The 14,029-nt window shown below is 43.3% G+C and overlaps 1 protein-coding gene across 1 annotated transcript in view; it reads left to right on the forward strand.

Moving 5' to 3' along the window:
* Megf10 (multiple EGF like domains 10) overlaps positions 1 to 12,846 on the forward strand; it is a 149,523-nt gene extending 136,677 nt beyond the window's left edge. Inside the window, exons 19-25 of the mRNA XM_013349584.2 lie at positions 741 to 869; positions 2,001 to 2,237; positions 3,435 to 3,562; positions 4,482 to 4,605; positions 7,077 to 7,121; positions 7,872 to 8,078; positions 9,149 to 12,846. Coding sequence (XP_013205038.2) covers positions 741 to 869; positions 2,001 to 2,237; positions 3,435 to 3,562; positions 4,482 to 4,605; positions 7,077 to 7,121; positions 7,872 to 8,078; positions 9,149 to 9,402 — 1,124 coding nt within the window. The 3' untranslated portion in view covers positions 9,403 to 12,846. The remainder of the gene's footprint in view (positions 1 to 740; positions 870 to 2,000; positions 2,238 to 3,434; positions 3,563 to 4,481; positions 4,606 to 7,076; positions 7,122 to 7,871; positions 8,079 to 9,148) is intronic.
* Positions 12,847 to 14,029: the final 1,183 nt, after the last annotated feature.

Consider the following 14,029-nt stretch of genomic DNA (forward strand, 5'->3'; position numbering starts at 1 on the left):
CTTGCTCCCAGTGCTTAAAACCAGCAATCCTGGTTGCCAGACCTGGTAGCAATGACACATCTCCCCCTGCTGTTCATTTCGCAAACAACATCGGCGTTGAAGATGCTCAGGTTTAGATTCCTTTCACCTGCACTCTTCTTTGAAATTAGAGCACAGCCTAAGAGTCCTACTGTGTTAGACTCCGAGTCTACACTGGGGCATTCTATATCAAGTGAAACACTTACCTAGACTATAACCCAAACTGCTCCTAATGAGAGCTAACCCAAGTGTCTTCAAGAGGAGCTCCAGAGTCTACATAAAATTATGTGTGCTCTCTAGGAATCATCTCTAGTGTACACTGTGGGTCCCATTCCCTCTGACCCACAGATCTGATTGTAGGAGTCGCATTAATTTGCTTCTTATGTTTTCATCTGTTCCACCGGGGTCCCACAGACCCTCTATATATATCAGAGAAGTGGGCATTTAGCAGTTAAATGTGTTAGGAGCTGAGCCATAATGTTGACTGGCTCAGTCCTGAGCAGCAGGATTGTGAATCCCCACCAGGGCTCAAGAACCACCATCTGGCTTCCCACACCTCTGGTGGCACAGGTCTCTCTAAGCCAAAACCCGTGGGTGGGGCTCAGCACCTGATACACAGAGCACACCAACGAAGACAGCTTTGGTCTGGATCCTCCGGACTTGGGAAGTATAGTTTCATTTCCTTGGGAAGTTTGAGAAATATGGCTTCGTCTCCTTCCCAGAATGCCCCGCGGGAACATACGGCTATGGCTGTCGCCAGATTTGTGACTGTCTGAACAACTCCACCTGTGATCACATCACCGGCACCTGCTACTGTAGTCCAGGATGGAAAGGAGCCCGCTGTGACCAAGGTAAAGCACTAGTAAATGACAAGGGCTGTCTCTCAGTGTGTGGCCACCACGGACACCAGTATTGAGTACTCTCACTTGGGTTATCTTGGGTTAGCCTCATGGAAGCGTATATGGCTTAGCTTGTTAGTTATGTGGTTGCTGGTGGATGTTTTGCTTTTGCTGCCTTTAATAGATAAGGAAACATGGTCAAAGTTACAGAAGGTAGTCAGTGTCCCCAAGGTCACGGAGTTAATGCTTAGAATGTCACAGCTTCGATGCCATGCTTTTCTTAGTCTAAAATTCATGAACTTTTTAAATTTTATTTAGGCATAACTGACATATAAAACCATATATATTTAACCACGGTTTTCTGAATCAGGTGTTGTTACTAGGTGCTATCATGAGAAATCTTTCTGCTATTCAAACTAGCTTTTCAGAGGACAGTATCTCTAGCAGTAAGAGGCCCATTGCACTAGGGTTATACTGGAGCTGCGTTGGTTTAGAAGGTAAATCACTCTTAAAAGTTCTAAAGATAGGCCAAGCGATAGGGCTGCACACCTTTAATCCCAGAACTTGGGAGGCAAAGACAGGGGAATTTCTGTGAGTTCAAGGACAGCCTGGTCTACAGAGTGAGTTCCAGGACAGGCTCCAAAGCTACAGAGAAACCCTGTATGAAAAATAAATGTTAAAGATAAGTGAAAGTTTGAGTTAGACAGTGGGCATTTAGGATTATTCCAGTGTAAGATCAGTACTAGATAATGCTTAAAGCAAAACAAAAATTAGATAAATCATTATCCAAGCCAGTCTGTGTTTAATATGAAATACACAAGTTGCTCCTATCCCTGCTTTTGAATCTCAGGGTTCATGTCCTGCCTCCCAAATTTAGGCTTTGCCTGCTTCTTTCAGGAATTTGGTGTTTGGCTGTGAGCCCCTGTCTCCTAGGGGCTTAGAGTCAAGAACAGAGACACCAACAACATCTGAAAACAAAGAATGTCTGTTTTTCCCCTGCTCTGTTTCCAAATTAGTGTTTCATGGAGTGAAAACACCTAGGCATTAGGCCAGTGGGAGTGTGTATGCTTTGTTTCACGTAGAGAGCAGACCTTTATAACACCCACCGTCATCCACACTCAGCCTGTTTCCACCCTCTCCTAGCTGGTGTCATCATCGTGGGCAACCTGAACAGCTTAAGCCGGACCAGCACGGCCCTTCCCGCTGATTCCTATCAGATCGGTGCCATAGCGGGCATCATCATCCTGGTCCTTGTTGTGCTCTTCCTGCTGGCACTGTTCATTATCTACAGACAGAAGCAGAAGAGGAAAGAGTCCAGCATGCCGGCGGTGACCTACACCCCTGCCATGAGGGTCATCAATGCAGATTATACCATTGCGGGTAGGACTGCAGTGCAGGGCGGCATGTCCTGCCTCCCAAATTTAGGCTTCGCCTGCTTCTTTCAGGAATTTGGTGTTTGGCTGTGTGTCCATTGTGTCTTGCTGTTTTCCGGGAGGTGACCATGCATTCGGAAGAAGCCCATGTGCCTAGAGATGTGGTTTACAATTCACCTGTAGTAAAATTACCACTTTCAGTTTTGCCAGAGGCTTTTGGAAAAGATTTATTGTTTGTGTGAGTGTATGTGCATGCATGTGTGTATGCATGTGTGTATGTGTGTGTATGCATGTGTGTATGTGTGTGTATGCAAGCCTGTGTTGCTTATGTGTATCCAGATAACTGTTGAAGCCAGAAGAAGCAGACAGATCCCCAGAGGAGCTGGAGTTACAGATGGTTGTGAGCCACCCAACATGGGTGCTTGGAATCTTGGCATTGAACCTGGGTCCTCTGGAAGAGCAACAAGCACCCTGAATCACTTAGCCACCTCCACCCCTCTGTGAGGATTTTTAAATTGGGGTAGATGAATGGTTGCTTTATATTTAGGCAATTTCCTTTGTGGATAGAATCTGCTGAACAGCCAATCCCAACTCTGTCCTATACGAGTGGGGAGGAGAAAAGGAGAGACGGCGCATTTTCCCGTGTGTGTGCTTCTGCCGCATCCTCCGTCTCTGCACCTGCATGTAGCACTAACTGTTGAGAGCCTAGTTATACAGGAGACCGGCCTGCGGTATTAGCGAGAACCAAGGCGCTCCATTATAAACACCTGTTTTGAATCCAGTCAACCTTCAAAAGCAGTAAACTCTTAAACTGAAGAAACTGACAATCTTACTCGGTCTTGAGCAATTACTGAAGGACCCTGGCAATATGCTTATAAATATTATAATTCTGGCAGAATATGCAAAATAGGAAATTTACATAAGAGTATATTTTCCGTGCAGAACTACTGTGTCAAGAAATCAAGTGTTTTTAAAGAAGCAGGTGGGTACAGCTGTGTTGTTGCAAGTGATGATGTCTCTGTTCTTCCCAAACTAAGGCCCCAAAGCTCAGAACGGTCTTCCCATCCTCCGCCAATGCCTTCACAATTTCCAAAGAGGCAATAGTGGGTGTCTGCCCTTCCAGGGGCTTTGAGGAGTAGGTTGGGCAGGAGAGGGAAACATCTGTACTGTCATTTTCAATTAACCCTTTCCTCTCTTTTTGCAGAAACCCTGCCTCACAGCAACGGTGGAAATGCCAACAGCCACTACTTCACCAACCCCAGCTACCACACACTCAGCCAGTGTGCCTCATCCCCTCATGTCAATAACAGGGACAGGTTGACCATTGCCAAGGTGAGGGGGGGAAATGCCCCAAGAATCAGAAAGTGGGGAGGGGAGAGAGATAAGGAACACACATTCACGAGGTCTGCAGCTCGCCCCTGCCGCCCTAGTTATTTTGTGCGCTGTGCACACCTGATTCTCCTAACTACCTTCTAAGTGTGTCTTAGCATCTCCAGGGAACTCACCAGGGCCTAAGTAATAATGGCTTCCAGCCTCCTCCACTGTTGCTGTGGGCATTAAGGTCTCGTCGCCAACAGGCCTCACTGTGTTCCTAATTTTACCTGAGATTAAGACAATGTTTAATCATGATGATGCTAATAAAAGCATACTTATTGTGAAATCACCACATCAATCCTTTCCCACCACCTGTATTTCTGTGACCTCCCAGGATGCTCTGAGTTCCAAACTCTCCTTCCCCCTGTCCCCAGGCTCCATCTTCTGGCTCATCACTGTCCAGCTCTCTATTAGGGAAAGAAGGAACAGAACAAAAGGGGGGATTAATTAATTTAATCCACTGTCATTATTGACACTGCTGGGTTTTTACGGTGGTGTCAGAGAGTTAAATAGAACCTCGCGTTGCCCAGATGTCATGTTCATCCTCCCACCCCATCTCGTACAGCTTCTCATGCGCATGCGCATGTTTAGCAGAATGGCCAAGGCGCTGGGGTCCCACAGCATGGAGACTGTGATAGAACTCAGACCCACAATTCTTTTCTTTAAAATTCTCCGTTTATAGCTCAAATAAAGTCTAATTGGTAAAAGGTGACAGTGTGAAATGTCGTGAGTACTGAGAGATGTCCACTCAGCCAGGAATGGGCCCCCTCACCTCTTTCTCCCCTCCCCTCCCTTGAGGGAAGGGCCTTGCCATTAACCCCTGAAACTGCTTTCCCCCAGTGTGGTCTCCTCTTAAATCGTGTTTTTCTTTTCATAGTCGAAAAACAACCAGCTCTTTGTGAATCTTAAAAACGAGAATCCTGGGAAGAGAGGTGCCTTGGTGGACTGCACGGGGACCTTGCCAGCCGACTGGAAGCAAGGCGGCTACCTCAATGAGCTTGGTGAGGCCCACACGCGCATGCGCATTCTCGACAGTCTAAGCACTCATCCTGCTGTGTGCGCGCTATAGCCACCCACCAGAAACATGCCTAAATAACGGAATTAGGTCTAACTCCTCTATAGGGATTACTACTAGCCTTAATGTCTTATTTGTTCGATGATCACTTTCTGAGTTATTACGTTGTTCCAGAATTGAGAGACAAACATCTCTGCCCGCTAGAAACTTCATCCACGTTAGCTCAGTTCTCACCGGAGCTCTGAGAGGTAGTTCTCAGCTCCATGTGACAGTTAATGAGCCATAAAAAGCTGGGGTGATTTCCACAAGGCCCAGAAACATGTTTTGAAAACCTGTTAGAACTGGCCTTTGAACCCTGTCAGCTTTTACCATGACGTAGGCTCCCTTGCTAAAAAAAAAAAAAAAATGACAGCGTGTTCCTTCTTACTACTGAATGCCACCTTCAACATCCCTCCCCTTTTTCAGGTGTGGAAACAGTCATGAGATTAGTGGTCCATAAGCTTTTTGCAATCAGGATGGATTTATATTCTTACACATTTATTTGAATACCCCAAAGGGCCCCTTGCTGTTGTAGACTATGGCTACTTGATAGTTACCATATTGCAAATTAAAAATTGAGAAACTTAAAAAAATAGTTATTTTAGCTAATTGGCAATAATAATCTCATTTCAATCCACTAAGAGCATATTACAAAGCTGTGATCTCCTTCCCCCTTCCCATGAGGGTTCATGCGAAGACTGGCTCTGCCTTGTAGTTTTATTTCCTGTCTGGCTTAAGAGCAAATGGCCAAATTCTCACATCTGCTCTGTAGCCAGTCATTTGTGGAGCGCACCCTGTACAGCCTTGGGGGAACCCCTCCACACACCCGAAAGAGAGTTAAAATGGCAGGCAAGTAATACCATTTTACTAGGAAATTGTTTTAATTTTGAGGACCTCCTGATCACGAATTGTGGGTGCCAGCTTCTGGGGTACACTGCCCAACACATGGTGCAGTTTGCTCGTCAGTTGGGGGAAGGTTGGTAATCCAGGAAGGGGCATGTGTGCACCCCCTTTGTATTGGCTTCATTCTGCTGCTGCGATGAAAAACCTTTAGCCAAAAGCCATTCAGAGGAGGAGAGGGTTTCTTTCATCTCACACTTCCAGGGTACAATCCATCATAGAAGTCAGAGCAGGAACCTGACGCAGAAGCCATGGAAGAATGCTCCCCTACCCTCGCTCTCCCTCCATTCCCCTCTTCCTTCCCCCTTTCTGCTTTAACTAAGTCCTTAACATTGCTTTGAAAGATTAAAAAAAAAAACATCCTGAAGGGCTGATGCTGATGGTGTTTTGACAACTTAAATGTTACAGTAATTGAAACTCCATTCATGTAGATGGTGCTTCAAAGTCTGCAAGGCGTGTGCATGTGTGCGTGTGTGCGTGTGTGTGTGTGTGTGTGTGTGTTCTATTTCACTTAATGGTGAGAATAGCTATGTAAGGCTGGAGTGCAGGTTTTGAGGAAGAGAAGACTGACGCTTGGAGCTAAGCCCTAAAGTTATGCTGCTAGGGAGTGAGAGAAGCTAAGTGCCTTGGCTCCCATGTATTGCCTTTTCCTCTCTCCCAATGGCTCCAGTGGGACCCTTGTCTCCCGTTCAGCACCAGAATGGCAATGTAGCATTTACACGAGGCGGCAAAAAAATCAGACCAGAGGGGACTTTGTGTCTTCTCAGGAATTTGGGTGCTATGGATTGGTGATTACAATCTCTGTCAAAGGTGCTTTACGGCTTCACTGGTTTCAGTGTTTGCTGAAATGTTCACCGCCAACAGATTTCATTTTTCCCAGGGTGAGCAGAGCAATTTATTCCAAACCAACAGCCACCTCCATGAAGTTCAGATATTTGAGAACAAAACAACTACTTGTTTTGTCTAGGGTAGACTCCTCTACAGATGCCCACCCTCAAGAAACCTGACAAAGTCAACAATTTCAAATAAAAGTTAATAAAAATGGTCAGGTTCTAGCATTGACTGATAAGGTGTTAAAGTCAACGCACTTAGAACGCAGATGATGCTACAGCTGAATCCTAGTGACTGAGAAAACTGTGTGAAAAAACCATCAGAGCCTTGAAGGAGCTGGTAGAGAGTGACCTCTCGGGTTTAGCCTCCACTACATCCTTCGCGTTATTCAGCGCAAAGTTGGTTCAGGTTGCTGTTTCCTCTCTGCTTGTCTCTCTGTTCCTATATACATTCCTCTACCTTTCCCCAAACCCTGCAAACAAGCAGGTGAAGGATGAGACATGTGCATCCATGCCTACTGCCCACGGGGGTCCAGGCCTTGGCATGATTGATGGGGTACAGAGATTTCAGAGCAGAGCCACGGTGACTCACGCTGGAGCAATCACCTGCCGTGATGTGAGATGGGGGGCTTGTTTCCTTTTCCTTTCTGTCCTCACGGGCTGGGTTTCCCTTCTCCCTCCCTCACAGGCACTTTCGGACTGGAGAGAAGTTACATGGGGAAGTCCTTAAAAGGTACGGTGTAGATTTGAAGATGTAGCTCAGAGAATGAAACAATTTTTAAAACAAGCCAACGTGGAATTAACTAAGATGGCCTGGAATTTTCAATGTGACCGTCGCTGTAATAAGGCAGCAACATGTTTGGTGGATATGGAGAGACTGACGATAAGCGGATCTATTTGAGAAGGCAAACGTTTCAGTTTTTGGAGGGAATACTCCTATTTTCTTGAAATGAAACAATGTCTGGGGAGAGACAAATGTGGACTGGGAAGCAGCAGGCAGTAAGACAGGACCGGCAATTAACACCGGCCCTCCACAATGGCTTTGAGCAATGCGCTATCCAGTACCGAAGGGTTACAGAGAGTTTCCATGGCAGAAATGCCCTTCTTTCTATGATACTAGAAATAGCCTGTGTTTCTGGGCCATAACTCCTGACTATTGATTTAAAGGCTTTAACTAGTAAATTTCCTCATAGAGTCAGAACAGAATTAATTGTATTTGAATGTGATCATCGAAATGAAACTAGACCCATGACACTTTTCTTAGCAATCCCCCTTAGAGGGAAGGTAAAATTACGTTATAGATGGGCCATTTTATATCAAATGGTCTTCAAAATAAGTAGAAAGGGTGCATTGTTTTTAGCATATACCATTAGAGAAACCTACCCATAAAGCAAACAAAGTAATCTGCCCAAGGAAATTACCACCCAGAAAGAACGGTGCCCGTGAACCACACTTACTCCTTTCCTTCCCTTTTCCTTCTCAGATCTGGGAAAGAACTCTGACTATAATTCCAGCAACTGCTCCCTAAGCAGCTCTGAAAACCCGTATGCCACAATTAAAGACCCACCTGCGCTCCTGCCTAAAAGCTCCGAGTGTGGCTATGTGGAGATGAAGTCGCCCGCGCGGAGAGACTCCCCATATGCGGAGATCAATAACTCAACTTCGGCCAACAGGAATGTCTACGAAGTTGGTGAGTTCTCTGTCCACATCTTAAAGAACCTTGCCATAAGACCGTGTTTGAAACAATTCTAAGTAAGCCCGTGTTTTATACGCGACTGTGTTTTACAAAGATTGTATTAATTGATATGAACTGAATTTTTCAGGGAAACGACATTTAGCAACTTAAAACTTATTTCCCTTATTTTCCACATGGCCATCATCTTTTGTTTTACAAGCATGGTAAATATTTTAGCACCCATGTGAAGGAGCATATGAACCATATATTAGTTTAAACAGCAGGTAACAAATGGCTCGAGGGGACGGAACAGGTGACTCCATTTCCTGGCCGTATCCATGATGCTAACACAATGCTTTTAGCAGAACTGGAACACTTTTATTTTAAACTTACGTAATATGTCAGATGTAGTCTCATATGAATCTGGTATGAAGTAGGAGGAATTAAATACAAAATTATACTTACTCTGAGTGCCTTCTGTGAATGTCATTTGGGAAAAAAATAAAACATTGCTGCCAATGTTGATTTGATAGGAGGTATATTTATTTTAGTCTCTCTGTCCATAGATACAGTATAAAATATCTTGTTAATGGAGAAACTTACAGTAAATTTATTTGTTTGTTTGTTTGTTTGTTTATTTGTTTGTTTATTGTCAGTTATGGCATCCCCCGACTCTTCTTTAAGCCCATCACAATAAGATGAGAACTCAGCTCAGTGTTTAGGGCTAACCTTGTGAAGATGTTGAGTATCTCCATAAATTGAGGCAACCTCTAAGAACACTTTTCCCTGTAGAGTCAGGGGCTTGGGCTAGGTTATTCCCAAGGTATTTTGAGACAATGGTTCATATTTGTGGTTTCTGCACATCTTCTTGATTTCCACATCCTTTTCTCTGAATACTATTTCTGGGTGCCAATTGTGTGAATAACTATAAGATCCACCGTAAGATTACAATTTTTTTAAAAAAACTATTTCTGTAGATTTTTATAAACTACTTCTGTTGTGTTTTATATTTGAAAGAAAGAGCATCATCTTAAAAAAATTCCCTTGCTGATATTTTTTTTTGTTGTTGTTACTGGCTATTACAGAACCTACAGTGAGCGTTGTTCAAGGAATATTCAGCAATAATGGTCATCTCACCCAAGATCCATATGACCTTCCAAAGAACAGTCACATCCCTTGCCATTATGACCTGCTGCCAGTAAGGGACAGTTCATCCTCCCCCAAGACAGAGGATGGTGGTGGTGGTGGCGGTGGCGGCAGCAACAATAGCAGCAGCAGCAGCAGCAGCAGCAGCAGCAGCAGCAGCAGCAGCAGCAGCAGCGGCGGCAACAGTGAATGACATCTAAGGAATTCTGGGTGAGCGCTGGAACTCTTTCCAGGCCCGCTGTCGAGGTCTCCATCTTCCAGTTGATGCTGCAGATGACGTGAACTAATCCAATAAGCAGTTGTTGGACGCATACCAGAAAGCTCCTGGCTGAGGCCGACGCCCAGCACGGTGTGTTGTAAACAGGTGGTCTGGAAGGAGAGCACTTCATCATTTCGCATTGTGGTTAGGTTAGGAGCTGCAAAGCCAGTGACTTGTTGTAAGATGCTAGCTGATGGGGTGAACTTGGCAAAACCTTTCAGAGACACAGGCTTGAGGGGACACTGTAATTATCCCTGGAAAATTACCGATGTGTTGTCCTTACCATCACAGAGACACCCCTAGGATTGTTCAGGTTACCACACATTTACTTAGTGACCATGGAAATTACTGAACATGTAGGAGGCAAGGAACATATTCCCGGGTCCTTCTACATAATGTTTTTCCATTTGGACTCCGTTTCATAGGCAGTGTATGATCATGGGAGGAAGCAGTCCGTCAGGCAGTAAAATTGCATCAAATTCTAATAAACACCAGCCATGGGAGCAAATCTAAATACAAAAAGGTTTTGTTTTTAGAACGAGAAATGTACAATTGAAATTATTTTAGATATAGCATAAGCATTGGAGAAACCAGTACATAAATGTGATATTTCTGTTTGACCTTTGGCCCATGTTAGTTTCATGACATCATTCTAATTGCTGTCTCTGCCATGCATATTCACCATGTCAGATTCATACCTTATCAGTTATTCATAAATACAAAGATGCAATTGTTTTATTTTTGATCGAGTGAGTGTGTGACGAGTGCCAGAGGGTGTACATTGAAGTGTAAGATGCTTGGGTGTGATAAACCTTTAGTAATACATGCTGTAATATAGACTTAGAGGAATGTTCTCCTTAATTTTCCCCTAGAAGTGACTGAAATATTTTTGTTCATATTTGGGAAAAGGGCACTTTCCTTATTAATTGTTGATTTAGAGAAACTATGCTTAAGCTGGCCTTTTGCATTGCTAATGTGACATGTACCCATGCCTCTTTAGTTTGTATTTTCATTAAGTTGTATATTCTATGTTTTGTAGTGTTTGGACTGTTAAATGGCAAGAATATGCTATGGCCATTGTTTGTTGCATCATTGCCATTCATCTTCCGCTCAATACAAATCCATCGTTTTTCTTTTGGAGGAAATGAAAATATACAATTTGGACCTATTAAACTGGCTGTCACTAAAACAGTATAGTAGCCGTAGGTACATAGCAGATCACTGGAATGGAACTTTCTAGAGCCCGCAGTGGAGCTCTTCTTTCCGTGGTTAAACTCAGGAAGGAGCGGGTACCACAGGTGACGTTACTAAAGACTTCCATCACGGTTATGGACAACTGACCATCTAAACTGGAACACTTTTCATAGTAAATGCAGGCATGACTAAAAATCATCCCACATTGGGTTTAAATATGGGCTGTTCCCTGTAGACTAGAACAGAGGCTTGCCCGGCGCACACTATTGCAGACACATCTTTACCCCAGGGCTTTCATCTCATGAGAATGCCAATGTGATACGGGAAAGCATCACCACACACGAGCCCGCAGAGCACGGGAAAAGCAATGTAATATCATAGCAGAATGTAGCAGTCGCTGATGTTCTAAAGATAGGAAACCCTACATAGCCTTCTGCTGGAGTCCATTCATAATGGCCTGCTCCGTGCCTGTCTCCTAGCAGGAGCCATAAAGTATTGGTCTGGTCAGTCTTCCAGGTGGAACATCCTATCATTTTATCTATGCCTTTCATGATGGGGTAATTTGATCAGGTGAATAATAAATCTGCAGCAAACACACTTAGGGCAACTTCTCTTTTATTAGCTGGAGCATACTTTAGAAACAATTGATTTTTTTTCCCCAGTAGTTAAGCATTGACTGCTTCCTAGGGAACAAACATTAAACAGACACATGGGTTAGCAGCCACAGGAGTCCTTCTTGGTTATAAATAAATAAAAAAGAGTTGAGCACTTGCTTTTTTTTTTTTCTTTTTGAGCATGAGGGTAAGTTTGAGTTTTCCCTGTTACTCTCTGGAGATAAGTTTCTATTTTTCATTCTACCCTTTGAGGGAAAAAGAAGAAAGCTTTGTGTGCAAAGGCGTACAAGGAAAGCCTACAAAGCAGAGGAAGACTCCAAATGGCCGGCAGCAGCAAGCTACCCTGTAGAGTCCAACTGAGATCGCCATCCTAGACCCGCATCCTAACACAAGCCGCTGTCCTGCCCCGTATCTAGAGCTTACCTAGCAGTTCCTGTGAGACTTTTCCTAAGTCAGAACACTTCAGAATTCAGACATGATAAATCCCACGTTCGTTGTCTTTGGAGAGGAATCTATTTTCTAGAGGTTTTGCTGTAATTTCTCTCCAGTCTCCTGTGGCAGAAAGAAAAAAAGCACCGAATGAGTCTGCGATGTCTTGCGCATGACAGCCGTATGAGAATGTGATGCCAGCCACTACTCTTTGCCTAGAAGTCGATGTTTTAAAATTTCTCTCGTTTACTGCATTACACCCAAACTTGCCCAAGTGATAACACATATACTTGCTTTCATTAGGAGAATGTGATCATTGTGGTTAGTTGTATGATAAGGGAATTTTCATAATTATTCACAGTGTTAGACATGAGCCCCTCCCTGTAGAGTACTAGTAGCAGACAGAATTCAATGTGGTTAGCAATGTTTCTGTGGGTATTGACCAAGTACAGAAAAACTGACCTTAGAAGCTTGTAACAGAGCAGCACGGGGTGCCATAGCCAAATCCATCAGCATAAGGACCGCTGACTAGAGAAATGCAGGCTACTTTATGGAAATATGGTCATTTGGACCTCAGTGGGCTGTAACAGTGGTCAGTCCTGGGGAACTTTTCAACCAAATATTAAAGTCCAACATAAGCATCATAATATCACCAATAATTCACATTGATATTGGAGCTCTACAGTTCAAGTAAGACAAAAATCATAACAGTTAATTTGGGGGCTGCGGTTTTAAAATAATGAATGTTTCATCTCTGGGTAACATGTCCTTATTATTTCAATGAAACACTTAAGGGCTACTTTGATTTTAAAGTTTTAATACCATGGACATGTCCAGAGGCTTGGTGTGAAGTGGTTGGTTACGAAGCATGGGATGGCACACAGTAAGCTGCCCCGTAGAGCCCTGTTCGTTATTTTGTCTCAGCTTTGTTTTGATGTGAGCAAATTGCAAAATATCTATATATATTTTAAAAGGAAAAAAATTCCAACTGCAGTCTGGTTTACTTGGTAACAGCAAACAAAATTAACGCTTTGAGTGTTAAGCTATCTCTCTTTTCCAAAGATGACAAACCTCCTCAGCATTGGTTTTGCTGTCATTTATTCTGCCAAGTAGGTTTATAGATGAATGCAATAAACTTTCTGATAAAAAAAAACAGCTCTAAAGCAGTATTTATTTCTTCATGTGACTGTTGACGAATGAGAGAAAGATTCATGACGCTGTTAGAAAACTGAAACTTTGTCACGCGTGGCTCCATAGTACTTAGCCTGTACATTAGAAAGCAGAAGCACTTTATTGTATGTAATTGCAAATATGTATGCTTTCCCTTCAGAACAGAGATTCTCAACCTTCCCAAAGCTGTGACCCTTTAATACAGTTCCTCAGGTTTGGTAACTCCCAACTATAATATTCTTTTCACTGATATTCCGTAACTGTAATTTTGCTACCATTACAAATTATAAATATTTTTGGAGGCAGAGGTTTGCCAAAGAGGTGATGGCCCACAGGGGAAACACCTAGAATAAGAGTGAAGCTCATATAATCATATATAATCATATAATCATGGGATTAGAGAGAAATTCCTGGAACTAAAAATGACATTACTTTAAAAATTCATTAGTGGAACATAAAAACAAAGAAAATAATTAAGAAGATTGAGTTCGTATTTTCAAAGATGAGATGAATTAAAGAGCAATTCTCTCTCTCTCTTTCTGTCTGTCTGTCTGTCTGTCTGTCTGTCTGTCTCTCTCTCTCTCTCTAGTCTGTGTATCTGTGTATACATGAGGAGGAGGTCTTCCTCTATTGCTTTCCACATTTGTTTTTGAGACAAGGTCTTCCACTGAGCCTGTGGTTTTATATATAGCAACTTTTTTCGCCACCTGGATCATCTCCTCAGTCCAAGAGTAAAATCTTATGAAATCATAGGTGCAAACAAAGACTTGTTCGAAGGTCCTAGTATGTAAGAAGCTGCTGGTCCAGAAGAAAAGAGGAACCATGAAGTCATAAAAGAATAACAGAAGAAAACATTGACAATGTGACCCAGACATTCAAATCTTCCTCTCGGATATGGCCTGTTGATGTGGGAGTGTCATATATCAATCTGTTGATTTCATTGGTTAAGCAATAAAGAAACTACTTGGCCCTGATAGGTTAAAACATAGGTAGCGGAGTAAACAGAACAGAAGGCTGGGAGAAAGAAGCTGAGTCAGTGAGTCGCCATGATTCTCCCACTCCAGACAGACGTAGGTTAAGATCTTCTCTGGTAAGCCACCTCGTGGGCTACACACATTATTAGAAATGGGCTAGTCCAGGTGCGAGAGTTAGCC

The sequence above is a fragment of the Microtus ochrogaster genome, chromosome 18, assembly GCF_000317375.1.
Source record: "Microtus ochrogaster isolate Prairie Vole_2 chromosome 18, MicOch1.0, whole genome shotgun sequence".
Taxonomy (NCBI): domain Eukaryota; kingdom Metazoa; phylum Chordata; class Mammalia; order Rodentia; family Cricetidae; genus Microtus; species Microtus ochrogaster.